Below are 18,191 nucleotides of genomic sequence, written 5' to 3' on the forward strand. Positions count from 1 at the left end.
TAATATAAAATTTTGTCATCTATATCAATTTTCTATCTCTATGTCATAATTCTAACAAATGGTAGTACATAAAAATATAGTAGGATCCACAAATCTATAACATCTACCTATTCCACCTGGTTTTAACCTTTAAAGGATATAGAAATATAGGGGAGAGTGAGAAACGTATTGCCCTAAAGAAAACAATATTACAGCTTTATTTTAAAACATTTATCAAAAAAATCAATTCAGTTAATTTGATTATGTAGTAGAGATGACATCTATTCAATGTAGCCGCCTTTAGCCTCAATCACCACCCCCGATACAGGTCTGGAACTGGGAACATGTCTTTTCCACAAGCATCAGCAGAAGTTCGGTGAATACTCAGCAGATGGCAGTAATCAGGCTGACTTTGGTGTTGTGGGAGGTCATGTTGGTGATTTTCTCCACATATGACCAAACAAAGAAGTCCAGCATGTTCAGATTATGAGAGAAGATGGGCCAGTGAGAGAAGGGGATAAAGTCATAGCACTCTTTCTGAAGCCAAACCTGGGTCTCTTTTGACTTGTGGGCTGGCACCAAATCCCCAGGGTTTGCCAACAACCATTTGATTGCAGCGGGAGATCACCACACTCTTTAGCACATCCAGGTAAACTTTGGTGTTGACTTTCAAGTTGGCTTCTAAGATGTGAGGTGGCATGATGTGGCCTTCACTTGAAACAATACCAAAGATCATAACTGTGGATCATCCTATGCATTGAGCTGTGCGCTCAAGCGTTGAACCATCCAGAGTTGCATTTTGAGGGTGCTTTCAATAGTCCTGTTGTCATCACTTGGATCAATAGAGAGCATGAGTTGTACAGCGGCGCATCTCCGATCTCGCTCGTTGAACATTGTGTCACTTTAAGACATGATAGAAGGTTAATTCCTATCGCTCTTGGAATTTGTACACAATTGGCCAGCTAGTAGATGATCTGCAACAAAAAAAGAAAACAGGTTTCATCAAACGGACGTGGAATCATGTCATCTTTTCTAGGGAAACAATTTTATCATTCTACTCTGAATTTAGTTTTTGCATCGATAAAACTAATATATGTACTAGAACCTTCCTTTTCAACATCACTGAGGTTTATTTGTACCTAATACTCTCTATTTCTCTTATACATTATCTTTGCATTTGTGTAATATTAATTATACTCACACTTCAGTGATTTCATATTAAATTATTACTCTTAGGTTACAACATGTAAAATTAAAACCTCTATTTTATTTCTTAATTTAAAAAGTTGAAGAGCTACAAAATCAGGAGTGGTATCATTAAAACGGGCAACTTTTTCTATGCTAGAATTTGTTTTTCTACATAGTCACTATCAATCTCAATACACTTTTGCCAGCAATGAATCATGGCTGTGCATGGGCATCTGGAGCATGCTTAGTCATATGAAAGTCATTCTAAAAGTAAAGCTTCTTATGTTTTTTTAACTAAAAAAGTTGAAGAGCTACAATGAGGAGAATAGTACAATTAAAACAACCTTTTGTGCTCCAGAATTTATTTATCTACATAGTCGCTACCATACTCAATGCACTTTTGCCAGAAATTCAGTGCTGCAATCTGCTTCTGATGCACGTCCGTGAAAACAGTTACTTTCTTAGACTCACATACACAGAGAGATGAAATTTTCAGTTCATGATTGCAATGCAATTTACAATCTACTCTGATCCATTTGGGTGGAATAAAAAATATTTTAGGATGCACAAGGTATTTTGTTGATTGATTACTTTGAGAAGAAAAAACATTACTAGCATTATTGGTGCGTTTGAAGAAAAAATTGCCAAAAAATCAGTCACAAATGAAGGAGAAAAAAATGCTCTTTCACAAAAAGAATGTATCATGTCACAAGTCCGTGATAATGATGGCAAAGCTACATAAATTTCACTTTGAATTGTTCCCACATTCACAGTATTCTCCAGATCTGTCTGTAGACCTCCAAAAATTCTCTTGTGAAGGAGATTTGGCTTGAATGTGACATTCAAAACGGAGACATATTTTGATGGCAAAAACAAATCATTCTATGAAAAAAGTTAAAGAAATTTTGCATTCATTTTTGTTGTATGATGATATTTCGATGAATAAAGTGAGATTTTATTTCAACGTTGTTGTTTCATCAGTTAGGCCCGGTACTTATTGAGCGATAGGTTATTCTTGGTTATCTCTCTCTCTCTCTCTCTCTCTCTCTCTCTCTATATATATATATATATATATATATATATATATATATATATATATATCATCTAGTAAATCAAAAGAACATAGTCTATGCCTACTCGAGTCATACCACATAGTGAATTCCAAGCAAACAAAAACAAACAAAAAGGTTTGATGTTATACAAAGATGTCTACATAGAAATAAATTCCTATTATCTGATTAAAATTACATGTATATATATAAAAAAATTTTTTAAATAATTAAGGAATTTGTTGTGAGTGAAATTTAAATGTTGTAAGAGAATTTTAAATTTAGTACGAGAAATTTACAATGTTGCAAAGTAGTAGGTTGTTAACATATAGAAAATAAATTAAATATAACCAAAATAAGGGAAATAGAATTAAATTTAAATTTAATAATTGTTATTGATAATATACTGACACCTGAGACATTTCAATAGCATATAAACGGAATCAAACATTAAGTAATTGCAAAATATTGAGATGAACAGATTATGATGGATTAAAGTTGATCCGAAGGAAGAAACACCACCATTACAGTGAGTCAGTCTTATGATAAATGCACTCGTAGCTGCGAGAGGTGAACTTGGCCATATGCAAATTGGTTGGCATTCACTGGCATAAAGGTAACAGCAGGAAACCACTTGGTAGATGGTGTGTAGCGAACTATGAGGCGGTGTTGTTATTGAGTGTAAGATCAGTGGAGGTGATTGTTTCTGTAATAAACTAATGAATTTGAGGAGTGGGTTTTCCTTCTTTGCCTTGTTTTTTTATGGAAGCCGGACTTTGAGATGTTGTTGTCTTTACCGAAAACTGTGTCCTTCTTACCGATAACTGAGACTTTTCATATCTAACATAAAGTGATTCCATCGAACTGTTCAGCACTCAATGTGTTGAAACTAAATTGTTTTGAGCAACCTGTCTTGGAGCTGAGGAGTCTCTCTCTTCCGGAAGTAATCAGTGCCGGGCCAATCCATTCCCTTTCTATTGTTTGTTCTTGATTTTAGGTACAGTTTGAGATCTCGTGAGAGATGGGGAGAACATTCTAGATCAAGTGGATGACATCACAGCCATAATGACAAGGAAATAAATGTTGTTGTATTGAACCAAAAAGCGATCCGGAATTATTTCCTATTGTTTGGCTTGGTATCCTTTGCAACTGAAATTGCATACAATGTGTGTTGACACTACTGGTCTTTATAGTTAATGAATGCATCCGCTATTATCCATGAGACAGGCGCCACAACAAAAACAAAACAGACTTTCATAAGTTAAAGCTGTAAATTAAAAAAATTTCTGTAAATTTAATTTTTTGAAACAGCATTCCCATACCCTCAAGGCATGATCCATGGCTATTCATAACATTTCAATTCTTTAATCACTGTACAATTTTTTTCTTCCCACAGATGAACGGAAGCCATTATATGAGGCGTTTCTTCAATCATTGGACAAATTTAAAGATAACGTTGCATCCGAGGTCAATAATAACAAATCTAATGTTTTAAGCTGCACGACACATCACCCAAACGATCCTATCTATCAAATGCTGAGTGATCAACCAGATCCCTTGTTACAAATCAATATGGATTCCCTGTTTGTCAAGCCAGTGCGGAAGAAAAAGTGGCAGAATCATCACAATGTTCGGAAAATGTAAGGATTTCATTCTTTTTTCTGTTTACTTTTTTATGAGAAGCAAGTTTTAAATTGGTTCACAACTTTTAAAAATGTGTAAAACCATAGAAAACATCTCAATCTCAACACCAAAGACAACAGATTCAAGGTCATTGCTGAGAGAACTTATTCCCTGTTGATTGCAGTGTAGTTCTGGTCCAGTGCAGTTCTAGGAGATCCACCATCCCAGGCTTTGCCTTTTTCCTTTGAGAAGGGATTAATTTATTGTTAATCATCTGAGGCACCCCTACCAGGAAATGCTGACAGTGGCTGCCCAAGTATTTTTTTGCAGGCCAGGGTGCTCTTCCTCTAGGCTGTTGGTTCTTTAAATTCCACTTTCTGACCTTGTGTCACGTCATCCTGACATATGACACCAATGAATAAATGCTTTTAACAAATTTTGCTTTTATTAAATAGAAATTATTTTTACTAAAAAAAACTTTTCATGCAAAAATATTCCTTTGACTTAATATGTAGTAAAAACGTTTTTATTAACTAATATTTTTATTTTTACATCATCAAGCGTGAAAATAAGAATTTTAGTACCCATAAAATATGTCATTGTTTTACAAATGATCCTACAAACAAGTTCATCCTCTGTTATGTGATGAGGGAATCAGTTTAGTCATTGATAACTGATGAAACAGTGGGTAGTACTAGAGTAGATGTACCAGCAGCAGCCTGATGCCTCGGCATGCCATGTTCAAGTCCTGGCCATAGTGTGATACTATAGGCATCCAACCCTCAAGTGTTGCGAGATGAAGGGGAAAAAGTAAAGGAAGTATGGTAAAAGAAAGAGGAAATGGATATATCAGCAGAACAATGGATAGAAAGTTGTTCACAAAGGAACACAAAAGGAATCTGAGCTGGGATTGTTGGTCAAGGTATAACTGAACATGTAAGATAATAGCAGGATTAAGAATTTTTTATTGTTTAGAGAAATAAATTGGTCACTGAAATGTTTACAAAAATTAGCTTGAATAAAATATAAACAAAATATAACTAGATCGACCTTGATCAGTTGGGTACTGACCAAAAGGTCACATGTTAATGATACGTGTTGTTGAATCGCATATGTCACCAGAACTCATGAATAAAACGTGTCCTTTGAAGATGATGTAACGGAACTGACAGGTCAAAAAGATTAGAGAGAATCTGGTTTTTGTTACCAAGGTGTGCGGACATGCTAAGAAGCTGAGAAGTGAGGCCAGACAACAAAACATGTAGACACATAGCAGACTCTTGTGAAATCACTGAGACATCTGAAATCCATTTATATTTATAAAATATAAAGTCGTTGTCCTGTGGTTCACAAAGAAGAAAAATCAGGTATTTTTCAATCGTTTCATTGTGTTGGTATGCTGGACATTCATCACAGCGCCTAGCAGCAGGAACACAAAGAACCTTCGGACAGAAAGGTATGAAGCATAATTCTTCTTCCATATATCATCCCCTGCTATGTAACAAATGGGAATGAAACGATCAAACAATGGATGTAGATATATTTACAGTTGGTTTGCATGCATTTTGTGGTTTGGCTGTGAGTTTTGCGATAGTTCATGATAGTTAAGAATGGTGGAGGATAGTCTTGGGTTTGCTGTGGTTGACAACAGTTGCCAGTTGTGGATTGGAGACAATCAAATTCAGATCATGACTTGGAGGAGATAGGGAAATGAAATTGATTAATCAATTGATGAATACAACCTCGACAGTAGACATAGATGTGAACCTTAGCATGTTGAGGATTGATGGTGTCACACACGCACACATACATGAGCACATACGCACACAACGTTCAACTGATATTTACAAAATATGTTGGAGTTTGTGTTTTGGTTTATTTTATTGTTTTATACTTGTGAACCCATATCGCCCCCATAACAGCGGAGTTACTATCTTTCAAAGCATATCTGAGAAAATTGACCAAGTCCTATCTGCTTATCCTTCAGCTAACATTCACGTATGTGGTGACTTCAATGTTCACAACGTCGAATGGTTGACCCACTCTAACAAGACCGATGATGAGGGGAGGTTCTGTCATGATTTCTCCATTGCCTATGACCTCACACAGATTGTTCAGGAACCCACCCGTGTGCCCGACAATGATGGCCAGTATGCAAGCCTACTAAACCTTTTTCTCACAACTTGCCCTGAACTATGTTCAGTTTCTGTTCTGTCGCCTCTTGGATCTTCCGACCACTCTGTTGTATCAATTAAGATAAAAATGAAATGTAATAAGTCCCCAGACGTACCTCTCCATCGTACAATATATCGATACACTAAGGCTGACTGGGATCGCTTCCGTACATTTATATCTGATCTACCTCTGCATTCCATGTTTAAAAAGGATGTGTCCTCTATAGTATTAGACCTGACGGAATGGTTAATTGTAGGTATTGACCGTTTCATACCCTCGAAAAAGTTTCAGCAAAAACCTAACAGCCAGCCATGGTTCTCTCCAGAATGTGCTGCTGCCATTGCGCACAGAAATCACTTTTTCCACTGTTTCCAACGTAATAGATGTATGGAAACTAAAGCCACTTTCAGGACTGCCAGCAACCATTGTAAGAAAGTAATAAAGAATGCAAGAGAGTTGTATGCTCAATCTGTTAAGTCCAAAGTAGCTGAACAGCGGCTTGGTTCCCACCAGTTCTGGCAAATAGCAAACAGAATCCTGAACAGAAGCGTGTGCTCCATCCCAACTATTATCAATGGACCTGAGGTAATCTCGTCAGCATCAGACAAAGCCAATCTCTTTGTCAAGAACTTTGCAGCTAATTCTACCCTTTACGATCAAGGCCGCCAACCCCCAATATTTCCTCCTGTATCAGAAAACACGCTATGTGATATACGTATATCTGTACGTGATGTTGCCAAGCTAATCAAAAACCTTGATTCCAGTATAGCAACTGGCCCTGACGGTATTCCAATTATAGTACTCAAAAAACTTCAACCTGAACTAGCGCCCATACTTACAAAACTGTTTGAACATTGTCTTAAGGATAATAGTTTCCCATCTCCCTGGAAAATTTCATCAGTATGCCCTGTATTTAAGAATTGAGGTGATCGCTCATCCCCCTCTCAGTACAGGCCAATAAGTCTCCTGTGTGTCATGAGTAAGTTGCTGGAATCTGTGTTAAATACAGAAGTAATCAACCATCTCAACAAAAATAACCTTCTTAGTGACACTCAATATGGTTTCCGTTCTGCTAGATCTACAGCAGATGTGCTTACAGTTATATCTCATAGGATTAGCAAATCTCTCGACGGAGGCAACCTTTCTAGGGCAATTGCTCTTGACATATCTAAGGCCTTTGATAGGGTATGGCATAAAGGTTTACTTCATAAGATCTCTAGCTATGGTATTGCTGGAAATGTCTTCTCAATTATTAAATCATTTCTTTCTGATAGGTTCATAAGAGTAGTAGTTGAGGGGCAAAAATCAGAAGCTCACAGTATTAATGCCGGTGTCCCTCAGGGGACCATCCTGGGCCCAACTCTTTTCCTGATCTACATTAATGATCTTCCAAATCACATCCTTACATCATTTGTAGACATTTATGCTGACGACACTACCATTTATGGTAGCACATCTAAGACAGTAAACGACCAAATTCTCTCCAATTCTCTCTCCTCTGATCTTGAGCACGTAGTACAATGAGGGAAGGAGTGGCTGGTTACTTTTAATGCATCTAAAACCAAGCTTCTCTCTTTACATCATCAACATTCTGATCCACATCTGGCATCAATTGAAATGAATGGCTCTCGTCTTCAGGAGGCCTCAAGTTTTGACAAGCTTCTTGGCTTGACCATTACTCCTGATCTTAAATGGAACACGTACATCAAATCTGTTGCCAAGGCCGCTGGAAAAATGGTGGGATTTTTCTATTGATCCGGTAGATATCTCACTGCTGATGCTATTCTCTATCTATATAAGAGCCAGGTACGTCCAAGGATGGAATACTGTTGCCACATCTGGGCAGGAGCTGCTAGAAAGGACTGGCCTGCCTTGATAGAGTTCAAAATAGACTTCGTAGCCTCGTAGGAAATGTCCTTTTCTCTTCCTTGCAACTTTTATCCCACAGAAGAGATGTTGCGAGTTTGTCTCTGATGTATCGTTATTTTCATGGAAAGTGTTCGACTGAGCTTCAATCTATGGTCCCCCCTCGCCAAACTTTCACAAGAAACACTCGTCTAGCTGTAAACACTATCAATAATTCCCCCCACTCTTTATCTGTGCCTAAACCTAAACGTAGATTCCATGAACAAAGCTTCTTTCTTAGAACTGCACGCCTGTGGAATTGTCTTCCGTTTTCCTGCTTTCCAGCTGACTACAATATGGTTGTGTTCAAGTCTAACGTAAATAAGTTCTTGATGAGCCGTTCCATATAAGTTATCAAATTTACCAAATTTTCATTACTAATGATTACTATATTGTCCAATGTCTACTGTACACTTTTAACCCTTATCCTTGAGTGGCCTCTTGGCCTTGATAATGTGGTGATGCCTATGTAAAAAAAAAAAAGAAAAACCCATGCGCATCCCTTCATCAGCTGCTAAGACACAGCTGAAGAGAAGATGACCATGGAAAGAATGTTGTTTACTGCGGGTGTTGTTTTGTTTAAGACTCATGTCTTTCAATTGTAGGCGTGTCCCTTTTCCTCCTGAGACTCTCATGGATGGCTCTGCTCTAAAGGCGAAATTGACTCTGAAACTTCTTGATCTTTTTTTCTCATCAAATATTTCTCGGAGTTCATATATTAGATCCATTACTCTTTCTGCTTCTCATAAAATCGATGCTCTCTATCGCTCTAAACACTTTCTCACACCCGAGGTTATTCTCTATCTTTGCAAATCTACTATCAGACAATGTACGGAGTATTGTTGTCATATTAGGTTGGTGAATCTGTGTCTTATTCGAAAGTTTTAATAAGGTGCAGAAAAATATTTGTAATTTGATTGGTTCCCACCCTTCTTTACTGCCACCTCTCTCTCACAGACATGATGTTGTTAGTCTCAGTCTTTTTTATAAATAACTAGCACGATCCATGCACCGGCTTTACCTGGTCGAAAGATGGTACAAAGTCAAAACAGATTCTTTGAAAGAACTCCATCCCCTTCAAAAACAACTGAAACTATTATGTAGACTAAGCGAATATTGTTTTGTTTTCTGAAATGGTAATTGAAGTCCCCTACAATAGAAAGCAATGTGAAAAAAATGTTATGTAACAAATGGGAATGAAACGATCAAACAATGGATGTAGATATATTTACAGTTGGTTTGCATGCATTTTGTGGTTTGGCTGTGAGTTTTGTGATAGTTCATGATAGTTAAGAATGGTGGAGGATAGTCTTGGGTTTGCTGCGGTTGACAACAGTTGCCAGTATGACAGAATGTGTTTCCACCCCTGCCCCCTATAATGGAAAACAAAAGAAATGTTTATGAAAAAATATTTTAAGCAATTGTGAAACAATAAACAGAAATGTAAAAATGCATATTAGTTAAATTTTTTTTTAATTTTGTACAAGTCTTGTAAACGCAGATCTTAGTCCTGTCTGTGATGCCACGATCAGACCACACTCTCTTCTCCAACCTTCCAAAAGCTACAGATGCCTTCTGAATTCGCCTGTAGATTTCATTGTCGAGACAGCCATCCCTCGACAGAGAACTATCAAGGTACACAAATGAATCAACTACTGCCAGTCTAGCACCACAGACCATGATATTTATGTAACTCATGTAGAGATCAAGTGTTAGGCCCTTTAATTTCTGAGAACTTCAACTTTCAAGTGAAACATATATATATATATATATATATATATATATATATATATATATATATATATATATATATATATATATATATAATCCCTGAAACAGTGTTTCATGGTAAACAACTGAGATTAATTCTTATTAACAAAATAATGTTCCAACGAAGGACAATTGTTTTTTTATAGTTTTAAAGGTTTTAAAGAAATTTCGAAAACATATATATATATATATTATGTTTGAGTTTTTGAGAATAACTTTCCCATCGATTTCAACGTATGAGGTTCTGCCACAACAATTAACATATGATTTGTTTATAGTGGTGAAGGCTTTGCATAGAACCAACCACACTTATTGGTATTACTGCTAATCTTTGTTGGTGCAGATGACTGCTACAAGACCAAACATACAGTAGACCGCAGGTTTTTACATCAGTTTTCCTTCTTCTAGATGCATGTCTTAATGAAGACTGGGGTTGCATCTCTTCCAGTGAATTAATGCATCCCCAGATACCAACGTGGAAATTTCTACGACTTGGCATGATACATACAGTGCCTATCCTTCCCAAAATGGTCACTCATCTGGTACTGGCCAGGCTCATCGTTGCTTAACTTCGGTGATCTGGCGAGAACCGGTGTGTGTCAACATGATTGTATGAGAATTTATATATATGTCTGAGTTTTTGAGAATAGTTTAAAATTAATAGATTTTTTATACCCCCAGTCTCTAGTTTAATAATAAGAATAATTAACCAAGGTGGTGATAAAGATAAATATTTAGACTGTTAAATAAAACGTTGGTTCAGTATCCTGATGCTTTTAAATCATATCAATCTAATCAAAGTATATTAATAGAAGAAATCCAGAACTACATTAGTAATGTTTAATGTATTTAAACTATATATTAAATCTTGTGTATATATTTTTATATTTTTAAATATAAATATAGGTATATTATGAGTAAATTATGATGCAAATATAAAAATAAAATAGGAATAACAAAAAAAAGAGGGGTGTTAAGTAGTATAATGAATCAGGTGAATGAGAGGTCATACGGACCTTTGCCTGATAACTGTATGCCCATTAACTACAATAAATAGGTGTGTGAATAACAAAGAATTTGAATTGGCTGACTAGCAAACACCGTACCATGGGACTTTATAAAAACACGAAGCAACATCCACTTCATGAAATACCTAAACAAATCCTCACAAGGATAAAACACAGAAAATTCTGTGTAGCTTAATTTTCATATATATATATATATATATATATATATATATATATATACACACACACATATATCTTAAAAGTCTCCAATTCTCATCAATTCGTCAGATGTTATTTCCATTCGATGTTACCAACAAAAAGTTAATTAAGTTAATTTTGTACATGATGAACCTGGTGTTTTCGTATGAGGAAAAGAAATTTCATCCCCACGTTGTTACAAGTCGTCCATCTTGGCCAACATGTAACAACATGGGGATGGAAAACGGTATACCTTGAAATTAACAATATTTTAAAAATAAACATTTATAAAATAAACATTTATAATATATATATATATATATATATATATATATATATATATATATATATATATATATATATATATATATATATGCTAGTAAAGATACCCGCACTTTGCACTGGACTTTGTTGTATTTTGCTGTACGCTCAGATACTCGATTCACGGGCACCCTTGCCGTAAGTGGAAGTTGTAAGAGCAACTATTGCTTAAGGTGTTTAAAAAAATTTTTTAACTACCTCCTGTAGTGACTGAAATCCAACTATGAACTTTAAAACAAGTAAATTATATCAAAGTTGACACTTATATTGTTACACATAAAAATTGAAACAATTACAAAGAATCACAATAGTTAAAATTTGTTTAATTGGTTGAAGGGGATGGGCATGAAAAAGGGTGATCTGATTCAAATTCACAAAGAAGTTGGCTGGCAAACCTCAACTTGGGTGAGGGAGTTTATGAAGAGCGGCACCAAATATGACCTTAACCTTTGACTTTAACCTTGATATGATGGTTTCCAACTTAGGGATGTGCATCATCATATCATATCTTCATATCAGGTTTGTTCATGATCGATCTAGTAGTGTGAGCTGTAGGAGAGTATATATACATAGGCTATAACCTTGAACTGTGAACTTGACCTTGAAAAGTGTTGTGCACCATCCCTAAGTGAGGGACCATCATCATGCCAGGTTTGGTCATGCTCGGTCCAGTGGTGTGGGCTGTAGAAGAGTTGTACACACAGACATACACATACGCAGACACTACTACTTTATATATATATAGGTATATTATGAAGACTCAACAGTGTTCAGGATTTAATAAAGGACACTCTCCTTTTTCACTAGGTTTTTTTTTTCTTTTTTTTGTTTGTTACTTACCATCTTTTATTTCCTAATCAGATGAAACTGAACTTTTGGACAATTTTCTGAATTAGAGGTTTATACATACGATTTATATTTTTTTTCAAATCAGTTATACTTATTTTAAGTTTTAAGAGTGTTCAGCACATAGAAATCTGGGCCACTTCCATTGTCTTCCCCAGAAAATTTTACATATGAATACACTTTACAGAATCTACTAGAAGTAGATTCTGTAAACTTTCTTTTTTATAGAGAACACACAAACAAATGTTATATGTAGATTTTATATTTTTCGTAGTACTAAGTGACCTCACATACGCACACAGATATATGCATTTGTATGTATATACGTAGCTACAAAGCTTCTAAATAAAATAAAAAATTGTAAAAACTTCAAAGACAACCTTTTGACTTTTACCGCTCTTTTTACTTCTACCTGCTTTGTTTGTCTCACACTACCCATAACATAATAGTATGCAGTTGATTAATTGACAGCCTTCACTCGACCTTATAAAAGGTTTATAGCAATTTTAATATATTTATCTTTGAAGATAACTTTATGTTTAAAGGTTAAAGTTAATGGGCATTTATTATTCGATTGAGAGAATTCAGGAGTCTGCATTTGGGGTGTTGGATATATGAGGACAGAACATAAAAATTAGATTAACTTTTCTTACTGACATAGAATGACTTTATTTTCTTTCTTATGCTTTTGTCTTACATAACCAGTATTTGATTCAGTTTCATCATTGTTTTAGTGGATCATTGCAGCATGTTATTACAATCAATAACATGTAATTTTATTTAGTTCCTACCAGAAAATACTTTAACGGGGTTGGAATTATTTTCATCTGGACGCCATTTTAAAAAGGGAACATTACTCTGTATTCATCAGTACAGAATTACTAACATTTATTTTGAACAAAAATATTTTTCAAAATAAAACTACTATCGAGTGTTGTTGCATAGATACAGCTTATATATATATCTATATATCTATAAAAGTGAAAGTGTTTGTGTGTGTGTGTGTCTGTCTGTCTGTCTGTCTGTATACATTTCCCTACACAATAACTCTGTCAATTTTCAGTCTACAGGCTCGAAATTTGATATACAAGGTACTGAGATTTGGGAAAATCTTTGTAATCCATTTTCAGCCAGAAATTCGGCTGTTAAGGGGTCAAAGTTCAACAATTTGATCTTTGAGAACTCTACCAAACTCCTCTGCCAATTTTGGGTATAAACCCTTGAAATTTTGGATATAGGTTCCTTGGACATGAATCTAACTTAATAACTTGATTTGAACCCAAAACAATAAATGTTAAGGGGTCATAATAGGGGTCAAAATTAAAAACAAATTGACCTCTGCAGTCTCTACCAAATTACTCAGACAATTTCTGGTCTAAACATTTGAAATATTCACGAGATCAGTATCATTTTGAAGCTCGACCCTTCAGACGACAAATACCGAAAAATTGGCAAAAAACATTAATTTCTTCACCCTCAACTGGACACGTTTCTACAGGGAGGGGTTGCTTTTTTTTCCGATATTTTCTAAAGTCATCCTCTCTTTTCAATTGTCTAGCCTTAATTTAAACCTATGTCAATTCCGGTTTGGCAGTGGGCGTAACAGCAAAGACGTCAGGGTTTTTTTCCTGTTCTTTTCCTCCTTCGCGGTACAGGTTCAAGCCTGCCTTGCTACTACCACTTTTTTTTTTTTTGCTCAACATACACCTCCAAACACTCGGGCAACGCCGGCACCCATGCTAGTATATATATATATATATATATATATATATATATATTCCTATTAAATTTTTTTTTTTTTGTGTATTGATATTCAATAAAAACCCTTTTTTCTTTCTATTTAAACAGAAAATACAACTTTGTTATATATGGGTCATGGAATTGCACTCATCTTCAAAAGATCTAGCTAATTTACATATTCTTTTAAACATTCATTTTAATTAATTCTTTATTCGTTTTTTTCAGTTTTCTTATGGGATGATCATCTTTAGTTAACTATTACTTGTAATTATATTCATGCAGATATTCTACATGATTTATAGTTGCATAATATTAGTGTAAAAATGTTATAGTAAACACAAACCTTTTTCTATATATATTTATGTATGAATATATATTTTTGTTTAAAAAATTTTGCCTACCAAACTCCTCTGTCAGGTTTTGGTCTACAGACAGGAAACTTAATACATAGGTTATTCAAACCCATGCAAAACTTTATATTTGTGTTTTAGCCAGGGAAAATTGCTGCAAAAGTATGAAAATTAAAAAAATGAAATTTGCCTGAAGAAGGTCGAACGACGGCATTATGAATATGCATGTTCAATGTAATAGCTATTGGTTAATGTTTTAATTTTTAGCCTTGCAGCAAACATGTCTTCATAGCTCAGGCATTAATGTCAAAGGAAAAAGTAAATCGTAAACTAAACATTTTGGTTTCGATTCCAAGTGGTCACATGCAAGTTATTTCCTTTGTTTTTTAATTTTTAAATCAATTATTATATATTAGGTCTAATAAAATATAATAATAAATATGAAATCTGCATCAATCAAAATATCATATTTAAGCGTATTTTACGACTGTGCAATGGCGGGTAGCCTGCTAGTATATATATATATATATATATATATATATATATATATATATATATATATATATATAATGCTTAACAAAATTATTAGACTGTCATGATAAGAAAGCATGAATATTTTTTAACTCTTTCAAAACCTTGTTTGAACAGAAAGTTTTTTTTTGTAAATAACCAACTTAATCAAGTAAATGTTTTTTTATTTCATCCATAACCAAAAACTTAATATTGTATGGCCTCCTTTGGCCTTGAAAACTATTACTTTTATACTTGCTCATGTACTTTTTTGTGGAACTCTCTTACGATTGCCTACTTTCCAGCTCACTACAATCTGATTGTCTTCAAGTTCAATGTAAACAAGTTCTTGATGAAACGTCCTCCTAAATATTCCAATTTACAAAATTCCCACTACTTATGTTTACTACGCTATAATCACATTGACTAAGGTATACCCATTAACCCTAATCCTCAAGTGGCCTCCGGGTCTTGATAAGTGGTGATTCCTGTGTAAAAATTAAAAAAAAAAATTAGTATATAGCCATTCCCACAGACTTGTTTTAAATCAAGCTTGTGTTCAATCTTTAAATTATATTAAATCTTTGTTCCATAGAAGTTAAATCTGGATTTTATCTTGGTCATTCCAGTTGTGTAGATTTTTTTTTCAAATATTCTTTGCACAGCTTTGAAGTGTGTTTAGGATCTGACAAACTTGAATATTTGATTATAAATTTATAATCGTACACAAGTTAAGTATATTTTATTCTTGTTAACAATGTTAGCATATGATATCATATCTAAAATGTTTTATCATATCTAAAATATGTTTGAATTAGTAAGAACAATTGGAACATGTGTTGACAAATGCATCTATTGTTTATTCATAGTTACAAGTAATAGTGACATGAAAAATCATATAAAAGACATGAAAATACATGAATATTTAAAAAAACAATAACAGAAAAGCATAATATTGCAAGGAATGTATGTGTCCCATTGCAACACTGAATGCAGCACGAGTTGTTAAAGAGATTAAGAATAATACGTAAATGTACTTACAAGGTGCCTTCAGTAAGTTTCTAGACTTAATTCGTATGGGGCACTTTTATTGATAGTACATATGTAAAATCCTAGTCCCCTTCCAAGTAATCTCCTCTGGCTGCAATGCACTTGTACCATTCAAACAACTTCTGGAAGGCTCCATGGAAATCCTCTTGTGTGAGCGTGTCAATGATCCTCTTCACAACCTCTTTCGTCTCCTCAATTGTCTCATAACGACAGCCTCTAAGGTTTTTCTTGAGATTAGGAAAGTCACAGGGAGCAAGGTCTGGACTATAGGGTTAGGGTGAGAAACTGTTTTAATGCCTGTATTGGTCAAATAGTCTGATCTTCTCTAAGCAGCCTTGGGATAAACTTCATGCAAATCTTCTGCATCTTCAGATCCTCACGAATAATTGCATGTACAGTTCCCACACTGACATCAAACTGTGCACTTATTGTTTTTATTTGGCCAATCAACTGTGGTCTTCTGACTTCCTTACTCCTCCTACACCTCTCATCATCCCTCACAAACTCCCTGTCTTTCTTGAATTTCTTATGCTCAAAAAGTGATGCTCTATTCATACAATATGGTCCAAAATACGCCTGAGATATACCATACGTTTCTGTGGCATTTTTTCCAAGTTTGAAACAGAATTTTATTGCATATTGTTTTTCTAAATTGTTACATTTTTGAAATTTACCAGCTGTGACAATCCGACTTTAATAGGGTGCATTTCAATTCCTGTTGTAACTGTTTGTTTAAACCTGAAATCATAAAAATCAGTCATCTCATAAGATGTATAGCAATAACATACTGAATTTTTAAAGGACTACAGCAATTTTAAATACCTGTACCAAAAAATCTAGAAACTTATTGAAGGCACCTCGTATATGCATCTCATATATGATGTAATAATCAAAGTTACATTAATGCGAAAAATACAAATAGATGTGAAGTTATTTCATAATTTTCATAATTTTATTAATAAAAGGAAGTTACAGAATCTTTCATCTCATTACATATTTAATTCAAAATTAGGATATAAAACAAGTCATTTGTAAATATATCAAATATTTTCATCAACATACATGCTGATCGATGACCCATTGCGTCAAGCTTGGAACGTTGTATAATAGTGTATACATTTAAAGGTGTTAATCAGTTTTGAAAGTAAGTAGATATTTTAGAAGTTCATCCAGAGACTTAGGGAATGAAGTTATTGTCTCCTTTCAATTTAGCAGTAATTAGCAAGATTTCAAAAGAATTTTTAAAGATGTCAGTTGCACCAAAGAATAAACAAATTATATTACTGCCTGAAATGCTGCTGCTGATTAAAACTACATCTTCATCCTCCAATTTAAACCCTTATTGCTGTGGCAATTGTTTATGGATAAACCCTTTATTTACATTTCATTTATGAATAGACAATATTAAGTCTTTTTTGTCTTCTGTTTTTTAGTATTGAAGAATACCTGGATGACTGGCACAGTATTGAACCAATAGACTGCCTTCTGGAGAGCTGTCTGTACCCACACATCGTTAATAAATCTACCTGGGTGTGCCAGGAACTCGTGAATACTTTAATCACAGACCACTCTCTCCTTGATTATCTGCAAGCCATGAGGGTGAGTTGCTTTCATTACATGAATTTTTCCTTTTATTAAGCATGCTGCATCCAAACGGATTCACATATTAAATTTGCAATTCTGAATTTTTGGGATGAGATGTGAATGCTTGTGTTATGTTAATTAATCGGACTATTATTCTCATCTTGGGTGTTATTAGCACAACGTTTCGGTCGCTGTAACCTGCAACCTTCTTCGGGTATTGAGAACATGCTTCTTTTTCTACTAAGGAAAAAGAGGGTTGTCTCTGCATTATAAGAATTTGAACCGTTTGTTTGAGAGTGGGTCCGTAGATCATAAAGAAGGTTCAATCATCAGGGGGTCACTAAGATATTTGTTAAAAGTTTTGCTATGGCTCAATTTTTTGGGATATCTATACTAATTGTTAATATTAGTGAAAAAATGTTTTATGAAACAGAGGATCGATACTCATGCATATTTTTGTTTTTTATAAAAACACAATGCAGGGGGGGGGGGCAACTCTAAGAAAAAAAGAGTTTTTGTTATTGTGAAGTTACCTCCCTTGGGATGGGCATATATCATGTTTTCTTTTTCTGTGATTTTGTAATTAAAGGCATTCAAATGCAACTTAGGTCTATGCTGGGGTGACTAATGCTGTTATCATTATCTATCATATCTTTAAGTTTTCTGATCCGCCATCTTTCTTCTGCATCCAGTATTTTGACATCATCCCACATTATGGAATGGTTACTCCCTTTCTTCCACACATGTTCAGCTAGGGCTGATTTTTTCATTTCTCTGCATGTGATAGCTCTTTGATGTTCTTCTAGTCTCACTTTGAGGGGGCAGTATGTTTCACCTTTGTAAAGTTTCCCACATTTACACGAAATCTCATAAATGTAGTTTTTGTTATGAGTTTT

General features: G+C 34.6%; 1 protein-coding gene across 1 annotated transcript in view; it reads left to right on the plus strand.

Moving 5' to 3' along the window:
- LOC145295839 (gamma-tubulin complex component 5-like) overlaps positions 1-18,191 on the plus strand; it is a 293,760-nt gene that overhangs the window by 120,898 nt on the left and 154,671 nt on the right. Inside the window, exons 13-14 of the mRNA XM_080141551.1 lie at positions 3,613-3,856; positions 17,145-17,310. Coding sequence (XP_079997677.1) covers positions 3,613-3,856; positions 17,145-17,310 — 410 coding nt within the window. The remainder of the gene's footprint in view (positions 1-3,612; positions 3,857-17,144; positions 17,311-18,191) is intronic.

This window comes from Euprymna scolopes, chromosome 16, assembly GCF_053919585.1.
Source record: "Euprymna scolopes isolate OS-2025 chromosome 16, ASM5391958v1, whole genome shotgun sequence".
In the NCBI taxonomy this organism is placed as follows: Eukaryota; Metazoa; Mollusca; class Cephalopoda; order Sepiida; family Sepiolidae; genus Euprymna; species Euprymna scolopes.